The sequence below is a fragment of the Sminthopsis crassicaudata genome, chromosome 1 (assembly GCF_048593235.1).
Source record: "Sminthopsis crassicaudata isolate SCR6 chromosome 1, ASM4859323v1, whole genome shotgun sequence".
In the NCBI taxonomy this organism is placed as follows: domain Eukaryota; kingdom Metazoa; phylum Chordata; class Mammalia; order Dasyuromorphia; family Dasyuridae; genus Sminthopsis; species Sminthopsis crassicaudata.
Window position 1 is genome coordinate 403,597,535 of NC_133617.1, and position 11,077 is coordinate 403,608,611.

The 11,077-nt window shown below is 32.4% G+C and overlaps 1 protein-coding gene across 1 annotated transcript; it reads left to right on the forward strand.

The window, feature by feature from the left end:
- Window positions 1-417: 417 nt before the first annotated feature.
- On the forward strand, window positions 418-1,368 carry LOC141554757 (olfactory receptor 13C7-like). The gene is given in 3 exon segments (XM_074287031.1): window positions 418-490; window positions 493-578; window positions 580-1,368. Coding segments are annotated over 3 exon segments (948 nt in total).
- Window positions 1,369-11,077: the final 9,709 nt, after the last annotated feature.

Genomic DNA, 11,077 nt, shown 5'->3' on the forward strand with positions numbered 1-11,077 from the left:
TTCGGAATCTAATACTTAACGTGCAACAAGAAAATGGGATTTATACACATATATTGTATCTAGGTTATATTGTAACACATGTAAAATGTATGAGATTGCCTGTCATCTACAGGAGGGAGTAGAGGGAGGGGGAAATTTGGAAAAATGAATACAAGTGATAATGTTATTAAAAAATTACTCATGCATATGTACTATCAAAAAATGTTTTATAATTATAAAATTAATTTTAAAAAAAGATAATCTACTCTGGAATGGTTCTTGATCTTATACATCGCAATGAATTCCCATATTCACACACATATAATTTCATTTTGCTTAATATATCTTGACAGAGATGTTCCTACTGAGACCTATGGAATAAAAACCTCTATTCTCTCTTTGCCTCAGAATCCTGGAGACTGAAAGAGAACTTCAAAAATGAATGAGATCAATCAAATCACTGTGAAAGAATTCATCCTCCTTGGCCTTTCTGGACACCCAAAGCTGGAGACTACTTTGTCCTGATCCTGTGGATGTACCTAGTAATATTGCTTGGAAATGGAGTCTTCATCACAGCAACTATCTTTGATTCCCACCTACTTCCCACCCATGTACCTTTTTCTTGGTAATCTCTCTTTCCTGGATATTTGTTACACAACTTCCTCTGTACCTCTAATTCTAGACAGTTTTCTCACTCCAAGAAAAAGTATTTCTTTTTCAAGCTGTGCAATACAAATGTCTCTGTCTTTTGCCATGGGAGCAACTGAGTGTATACTCCTTAGCATGATGGCATTTGACCGCTATGTGGCCATCTGCAATCCCTTGAGGTACCCTGTCATCATGAGTAAGACTGCATATGTGTCAATGGCAGTTTGTTCTTGGACAGCAGGTACTGCTAATTCCATACTACATACATCTCTTACAGTCCAGTTACCATTTTGTGGTGCTAATGTCATTGACCATTTTGTCTGTGAGATTCTGGCTGTTCTGAAATTGGCCTGTGGAGATATTACTATTAATGTGCTTACTATGATGGGATCAAACCTCATTTTTCTAGTTTTTCCTCTGATATCAATTTCCATCACTTATATTTTCATCTTTGCCACCATTCTGAGAATCCCTTCAGCAGAGGGGAAAAGTAAAGCCTTTTCTACTTGCTCAGTCCACCTGACTGTGGTGATCTTTTTCTATGGGACCACCTTCTTTATGTATGCAAAACCCAAAGCCAAAGACTCAGTTAATGCAGATAAAGAAGATATTACAGACAAACTCATTTCCCTGTTCTATGGGGTGGTAACACCCATGCTCAATCCCATCATTTATAGCCTGAGGAACAAAGATGTAAAGGCAGCTGTAAAGACTATGTTGGGTCAAAAATGCTTTACTTAGAATATCTGAAATATAATTTGTTCACTAATGACTTGCCTCTGAGTAGACACATTTGTTGAACGTTTTTTGATTTTATGAAATATCACCCAAATACTCTTTTCTTCACCACTATGTCTTTCCCCCTAGAAATCAGAGTCACATAACAAAGAGTATTTTCAGAGGTAAAAAAAAAAAAAAAAAAGGAGAAGAGAAAAATAATTAACAAAAATCATCAACACACTTTAAAAATATCTGAAAATATGCAATGATCTACATTCATGTATCTTCTAGTTCTGCCATCTCTCAGTGGGAAACTGTCTGCTTTTATCTCCTCTTTGAATACATGTCTGTTCTTTGTAATATTACTAATATTCACTTTGAAGGGTTTTTTTTTTTTTTTTTAGCACAAATGAACTTTATTCTTTGTTAAAGGCTTATTCTGGATCTCATGAGATAATTATGTGATTTCAAATGTTTCTGCTTGATTTCCTAATGCTGAACCATCCTGGCCATCCTGATATAATCCTACTTGATTATTAATGATTGGTTTCTTGAATAAATTGTGGGTCTATTTGACAGGATTTTATCTAAAATCTTTAAATCTGTGTCCATTAATGTTACTGGTATATAATTCTGCTTCTTTGTTCTATTATTCTCTGTTGTCTCAAGCACAAAATATAGTTTTCTCAAATAGTTTGATATAGTATTCTCAAATTTAGAAAAAAATATATTTAAATAATATTAGTGTTAATTTTTCTTTAAAACTTTCATAGAATTCTCTTGTAGTTCCAGCAGGGACAGGAAATCTCTACCCCACCCCATAAACATAATCATACACACACACACACACACACACACACACACACACACACACACACACACACACACACCACACTTTGGAAATTTCCTTTATTTAACATCTCTAGTTAATCTCCTGGGAGGTTTATTTTATAGTTTTTGATGTAATCCTCTTATTTTTTCTATATTCTCAGTTTTGTTAGCATATACCTCTGTAAAGTAAGGTTTTATATTGAAGCTTTTTATTTTCAAAACATAAACAAAAATAATTTTTCAACATTGACCTTTGAAAAACCTTGTGTTTCAATTAACTCCCCTCTCTCCCTGCTCCCTCCACTAGATAGCAAGTAATTCTAATATACATTAAACATGGTAAAAATGTATGTAAATCCAATATAGGCATGACATATTTCTACAATTATATTGCTGCACAAGAAAAATCAAATCAAACCAGAAAGAAAATGAGTAAGAAAATAATTCCAGCAAACAAACAACAAAAGAAGTGAAAATGTGATCCACACTCAGCTCCCCACAATCCTCTCTCTCTGGGTGAAGATGGCTTTCTTCATCACAAGTTCTTTTGGAACTGGCCTGAATCATCTCATTGTTGTTGAAGAGCCTTGTATAATGATCTCCTGATTCTGCTCGTTTCACTTAGCATGAGTTCATGTAAGTCTCTCCAGGACTCTCTAAAAATCCTCCTGCTGAATATTTCTTATAGAAAAATAATATTCCATAAACAATTATATACCATAACTTATTCAGCAACTGATAGGCTTCCACTCTTAAAGTAGGTTCCTCATTCAGGGGAAGAACTATAGAGACTGAATATGGATTTAAGCTTAGTATTTTCACCTTTCTGTTTTATTTTATTTCTTTGCTTTCTTATTTTTCATAGTTTTTCTCCCCCTTTTCAACAGATTTTTCTAGAATATGACACAAAAGGTATTAAGTTAAAATAATTAATTATTATGTTAATGATAATTAAACAAAATAAAAATTAGTGACAGAATGGATTTAAAAACTCTAAAGTTTGTTATTTTCAGAAAAACACAACCTAAAAGCAAAGACATACAAAGAATAATTACAGTTATAAACAAAATTTTCTAATGTGTCAGTTGAAACCAAAAAAATAAAAATTTCAATCATGCTATCAGTGAAGAAAATGTAATAGGATTAACTAAGAAAATCACATTATTCTAAAAGGAACAGTAGGAAATAAATTAATATCAATAATTTGAACATTTTGAATTTGAATTTCTGAAATATTAGTTAAATTGCAGGGAGACATAAATACTAGCACAAAAAGAGAAGATTTTAATATCTGTCTCAGATTTGGACAAATATAACAAAACAAAATTTAAAAATAGAATAAAAAAATTACTTGAGGAAGTAGACTCAAAAACATTTGATGGCATCTCATAAAAGAATTGTGCATTTCACTAAGCGGAACTCTTACAAAAGACCTATAAAATAGAGCATATAAAATTTTGAACATTTCCCATCATTTGCCCTGAGTCTCTTAACAAATATTCCAAATCTTGTAATTCAATGCAGGTGTTCCTGGTTTCATTCCATTTCTCTATAACACAACACTGCTATGTAGATATATAGAAAGAGATATATACACAAAATGTGAATAAATTCAGGTTGGAAGGATTCTCAAAGATGATTGAATCTGATTGATATCTGAAACATGCATATTTTCTGCAGTATCAGCAATTAAACTTCAATTAAATATTTTGATGGCAGAAAATTTCCCTTTTGGATACCTCTAATGATTAAAAAACTAAATCTATTACTAACCCAAAACATGCCTCTCTGTACTTTTTAAATTTCTGGTCTTCTAAAGTCAACCAAAATTAAGCTGATCATTCTTCCATATATAGTTTCTTCAAAATTCTATAATGGAAATTGTAATATCTGGGCTAGGTTTCTGGTGGGCCTCGGGATCAATCCAAGGCCTTAGGTTTAGTAGGGGAGTGAAGTGAAGGAAGCAGGAGAGCAGCGTAGTGGTTGGTCAAAGATGGAGTCTGGAGTATGGAGCCTGAAGTCTTCTCTGTGGCAGAGAGAGCCCTCTGTCTGTGGGACTCCCTTAAATACCCCAGCATAACTACATCACCACACCACACTGGATATATGCAGCTGTAGAATATCACATCACATTACCCCTAAGTAAATGCCAAACCAGATTGATCACATTATTACATTACATCAAGTTTATGCTTAGAGAACCACCATCTTACACCAGGTAAGGACTTAATTACAAGCACTTTTCTGTCTTAGATTCAATTACAACCCTTTCAGAGTTCCAGCCTGCCAGAGGAAATCACTCTAAAAGGGATAAAATAGATTACTTTAGGGATTGAATTCTGATGACAGAAATGGAAATTATTAAAATGGTATTTTTAAAAATAGTAAGTTATCTAAAGAGAACAGCATGGACACTGAGGGAATATCTATGATCAGTTTACACTTTAATTAAATTCATACAGAAGTATTTATTTAAAGCAAAATGTGATAGTCCTTTTCTAAATAAATAATATAAATTTTGACGTATCATAGACTAGTTGGAACAAAGATGAAATTAAACAAAACATAAAATGAAATAATTACATGAGAAAATATATACATAATCCACCATCAACTTGTAAGAATAGATATTAACATCAATAACATATAAGAAATAATTATATGAAATGTGATAAATTTTTAAAATGCTAATATGACCTGTTTAGACAAATTATAGATGTTGAAAAAGGTAATAAAAAGTTTGTGTATCAACTCTCAATGACTGTTTGCTATGCAAATTGAGCTGATGTAAACCAATTGCACTAATAAAAAAATAGAAACAACTTCAGTCAGTAGACATTCATTTGCCTCACCAAGCAGAGAGTTCCACAGAAGTCAAGGACAATATTAATTTATAACATAAACATGTTTTCTTTTTTTAAAATATATTTTCTCTCCCCATTCTCAAATTGTAATTTAGCTAGGTCACTTTTCTCAAAGATTTTCACCAATGGATAGTCCATTGGTGATAGGAAACCATCAATTGTTTTTCCCATTGAAATCATAAATATTTACAGGATCAAGATTACCATAAATAAATGCTTATGGTTAATCTCATAGGAAGGACAGATAGAAGATTTGTGAAGTTGATATGTACTTTAACAGATGAATCACTATGTTTAATACACAGAGGGTACCTTAAAACTAAAAGATAATTACTATTTTTATAAGAAAATAATGTCATAAAGAATCTGGTATTTCATTACATGTGGTAATAATGAGATAATTGAAGAATCTCCTACCACCAACTGCACTGTACTTCAAAAAGGGATTTGAAATTTTCTGAATTTCCAAAATTTGTACACTTTCTGAAGTTTAGTAATCAAACAAAATAATAAAGTTGCAGTTTGTATCATTTGCAAAGTACTGAGGTATGAATGCTCTCACAGAAAATTTTATAATTGGTTCAAATGACCCAGTACAAGCTGATTATAGCACACATCCAGGAAAGTGGTAGATAGATGAATATCACAGCAATGGGAAAGCAGTCCCTCTAAGAGCAAATGTAATGTTAGGAGACCCTGGAGTCCTGGACTTGTGTGACATGGACTGGTGGAGGATCATGAAGCATAGAAATGATAGGTGCAAAAATTTCTATAGGGAGCAAGTATGCCCTCCCCCCAAGTCCACCCAACCCTGGGGGGAACTTGCTATTTGGGATTCTCATATCAGATTGAATATATAGCATAGTTCCAATTATGTGTCCCTAGGGTCCTGACAGGAGGAAGAGTTATAATCATTGATTAAAACATTGTACTGTTGGCTTGGGAGTATGGAATATGGGTATGGAAAGGAGATTGAGAAGATATATATGACCCACACAAATAAAGAAGTTAAGACCCATAGATGTCTAAATAATTGGCCCATATTATTATTATTGTTATTATTATTAATAATTATTCAGGTAATCAGGAATAAGTGACTTTCCCAGGGTCACAAAGCTAGTAAGTGTCTGAAATCTAATTTGAATTCAGGTCTTCCTGACTCCAAGGCCAATGCTCTATCCACTGCACTACTTAGTTGTTCTTTTCTGATTCTTCTAACTCTATATCCAATATTCTCTGGCACATCATACTGCCAGGTCAATTTAGCTTTCATATGTACTTCTCTTTGAGACAAGATGGAGTGACTAGACAAGACATTAAATTCACCAGAAAGAGGAAATGTCTTTGACCCCCATCTCTAACTCATCAAAGTGAATATGTTAACTGGGACAAACCCCAGGGACCTCATAGCAGGGCTTTGGTCCAAAAGTCAGTGAATATTACATAGTATTTCCACAGTCTAAGGATTACAAAAACAAATAGTTTCTTGTTCTGTCAGTTAGACTTCAATTACAATAGAGTAGTGACTTCCTTTTAATTGGGTGTGTGGGACATTATCCCTCAGGCATCACAAAGTTTCTAGGTTTCTCCAATTCTCTTTCTATAAACTTTAAATTGCCTCAGGGATTAGTACTTTTCCTTAAATCAAAGAGGGATTTAAATTATCATTGATTCCAAAAGCTCATCCTTTGAAGAATGGAACTGGAACTTGGAAAGGACAGAAATATGTTCCCTAGAAACTGGCTCAATATCAGTTGATAGCTCTGTTAGGTGCTGGCGCATCCTTTCACACTGGTATGTCTTTTTTCATTCACTTATAGAGAATGAAGACTGAAGATTTATAAATCTGAGTATACTAAAATCTCAAATGGCTTCCCCTAGAGCCACATTTTCAAATTTTTAGATGAATATTCTATCAATGTCATGAAAAAAAAACAACCACCAAAAAATTGTTACATTATGCTGAGCACTACTGTATATGCTGGCAAAAACAGCTTCTTTAACTCACAGTTTTAGAGCCACTGGAAGTGAAAAAAGAAGTTTGCTTTTTAATCAAGAAAGAAATTATTTTTTAGACTTAGAATATAAAGAGGTAAATGGACCTTCCTATTATACTGAATCTTTCATATTTGGACACAGACCTTTCTGAGCTTATGCATTCGAAGAGATATCATGCACAGCTGAAGTTATCAAAGCCAGATTATTACATGTAATGCTTACATAATGCTTAATGTTTAAAGAAGAACATTAACTCTTTCTGATCATTGGAGTTACCTGATCAGTGTGAAATGGATTTGTTAAAGTGGGGCAACCATAATTCTTTAGAATTATGGGACTCATTTTTTTACAGTAACAGGAGTGAGGCATTGGGTTATAATAAGCCTTTGGAAAATAGATCAATTTAGTTTTCATATATTTCCTCTTTGATACAAAAGAGAGTCATAAAAACAGATGTTATTTATAAAGATTCTTATAGGAACAGATTTTAATTATATACTAAAGCTATTGGTCATAATTATTTCTATTTACATATTAATTTCATAGATTATAAAGACTATGTACAACAATGATTTCATTTGAGTCTCATAAGTGTTGGAAGCAATTAGAATGTATTTTACAATTTCTGTTTTATATATAATTATTATGAACTTGAGATGTAAAGAAGCACTTAACTCATGTCACATGGGTAATACTTAGCAGTATCCCAATTCTTCATTTAAGTACCTGACTCCAAATACATTCCTGTTGCCACTACCTATCCTGCAGGGTCAGGCATGCCACTTTATATATTGTTTTACTTTTTCCTTAAAAAATGGGAACATCCGAAGTTAAATGATCTCTTTTTACTAGATATGTCCTGTTCTGTTTTCAATATTTGGGAGAAAATAATAATGGAATAGTCAGCCACAATTCCTTTGGAAGCTCATTTGTTCAACTTTCTACTTTGCAAAGGAGGTAAATAAGAACCAGAAAAGTTGATCTGATTTGTCCAAAGCTATATAGCAAATAAGCAGATGAATCAGGATTTGGACCCACATCCTCTCTGAATCTAATCTGAATTGTCTCTCTTGGAAACTACAGCTGGTCTTATTTGGTTCGTCTTTATTAGAGAATATATCAAAATTATGATGAAAGTAAATTTTTGAATGTAAATGTGACATTTTAATTCAGCAATGTTATAGAGCATAAATTAGCTCTAAGCTTGTGTCTTTTTTTTAATTAACACAAATCTATTTTCTCTTCTTCTCATCCATTAATTGATTGAAAAAAGAAAGAAAAAATACCAAATATATATATATATATACAAATATATATATATATTAAAACAAAATAAATTCCTCTAATAACATATTACAAATATCCACCCACATATATACATGTTTCATTCTTCACACAAAATCTATGCAATAAATAGCATATTTCATCACTGACCCTCATAAACAAGAATGAGCATTGTATTAATCATAGCTCTTACAATTATCAAAGTAATTTATTTTTATATCCTTCTTGTTATTATATAAATTGTTCTTATTGTGCTTACTTCATATTTTATTTGTTTTATAAAATTCCTTGGAATTTTTCATTGTTATACTTTTGATATTATAGTACAATTTGTTCTTCTGGGTCAGTTGACTTCACTTTGCATCACTTTATAAAACTTTCCATATCTCTTTGAAACAATCTATTTCCTCATTTCTTACAGCCTTAGTGTGCCATGATATCCTTGCTCCTCAACTTGTGTAGTTATTTCTCATTTGATGGGTGTCCACTTAACATCTACTCTTATGGTTCCTACAAAAAAAAAGACTACTATAATTATTTTTTGCATAACAGACCTTTTGATTTTTCTTTTATATTTGTCTGGTGTATGCCTAGCAATTATATAGCTGAAACTAAGGGTATGCACTGGTTAGTAATTTTTCTGTAATTCAAAATTGCTTTCCAGAGCTGTAGTGCCAACAATGCTTTTTTTTTTCCTATAGCTTCTTCAACATTTATCATTTTCATTTTTTTTTATCTTTGCCACTATGATGAGTATGAGGTGGAATGCCAGATTTGCTCTAATTTGAATTTCTCTAATTGATGCTATTTTGGAGCATTTTTTTTCAGATGCTTATAGCCTAGGTTTCAATCTTGAAAACTTCTTATTTATATTCTAAGACTATATATCCAATGTTTCTCATTCTTATGAATTTAAATTAATTCTTTATTTATCTTGGATATGAGATATTTATAAGAATAACAGTGCAAAGAGTTTTCCCAAGTAATTGTTTCCATTTTAGTCTTAGCTTTATCAAATTTATTTGTGTAAAAATACATTTTTACATAATCAAATTTGTGTCTTTTGTCTTCTATGGACTTCTATGTTCCTTATTTGGTCATGAACTTTTCTCCTCATAGATCTTGGAGGATATGCTTTCTAATTTTTCCCAATTTGTTAATGATGTGACCTCCTATGTAGAGCTCATGTACCTATTGAGAGCTTATCTTTTTTATTATTATCATTATAGCTTTTTATTTACAAAACATATGTGTAGAGAGATGAAAACACAGAAAAGGTATGCTTGAATCAGACAGTTGAGCACTTAAGGCTAATTACCTATTTGATGTGAGACAATGATTTTATTAGCATATATTTGGATAAATGGCTTTTCTCACAGTTGCTGCTTGCTGAATGTTTGATGTTAAGATAATCTTACCCAGGGATTGGAGGGCAGGGGAAGAGGGGCCAGAGTCACTTGGCTGCAGGACAAGGAGAAGAGATGCTGGTGACTCTGGACTCCAGGATCCAGGATTTTGCTTGGCTACCTCCTTCACTTATCTCCGTAAAGACCAAGGACTTTAATTCATTGTGAATCTGGCTGAACCTGAAATCCTCCAGGGAACTAGCCCATATCCCCACATATGATGGGTAATTTTTCCACATTTACCCTTGCAAAACCACTTGCTCCAATTTTCCACCTCTTTCCTCCTATCCCCTCCGCTAGATGACAGGTTGTCCAATACATGTTAAATATGTTGAAGTATATGTTAAATCCAATATATGTACACATATTTATACAGTTATCTTACTATATAAGAAAAATCAGATCTAGAAAGAAAGAAAAAAAACCCTAGAAATAAAACAAAAATGCAAGCAAACAACAACAGAAAGAATGGAAAGCACAATAAGAACAATTTATATAATAACAAGAAGGATATAAAAATAAATTACTTTGATAATTGTAAGAGCTATGATTAATACAATGCTCATTCTTGATTATGAGGGTCAGTGATGAAATATGCTATTTATTGCATAGATTTTGTATATATATATATATATATATATATATATATATATATATATATATATATATATATATATATATATATATATATATATAGTGGTCCACACTCATTTCCTATAGCTCTCTCTCTCTGAGTGTAGCTGATTCTCTTTATTACTGAACAATTGGAACTGGTTTGAATCATCTCATTGTTGAAGAGAGCCACGTTCATCAGAGTTGATCATCATATAATCTTGTTGTTGCCTTGTATAAGGATCTCCTGGTTCTGCTTATTTCAGTTATCATCAATTCATGTAAGTCTCTCCAGGATTCTCTGAAATCATTCTGTTGGTCATTTCTTACAAAACAATAATATTCCATAACATTCATATACTACAATTTATTCAGCCATTCTCAATTAATGGGAATCCATTTAGTTTCCAGTTACTTGCCAATATAAAAAAGGCTATCACAAACATTTTTGCACATGTGGGTTCCTTTCCCTCCTTTAAGAGCTCATTGGGATATAAGCTCAGTAGTAACACTGCTGGATCCAAGGATATGCACAGTTGGATAACTTTTTGAGCATAGTTCCAAATTGCTCTCCAGAATGTTTGGATTTGTTCACAATTTCACCAAAAATGTATGAGTGTCCCAGTTTTCCTACATCCCCTCCAACATTTGTCATTATCTTTTCCTATAATATTAGCCAATCTTACTTGTGTGCAGTGGTATCTCAGAGTTGTCTTAATTTGCATTTCTCAGATC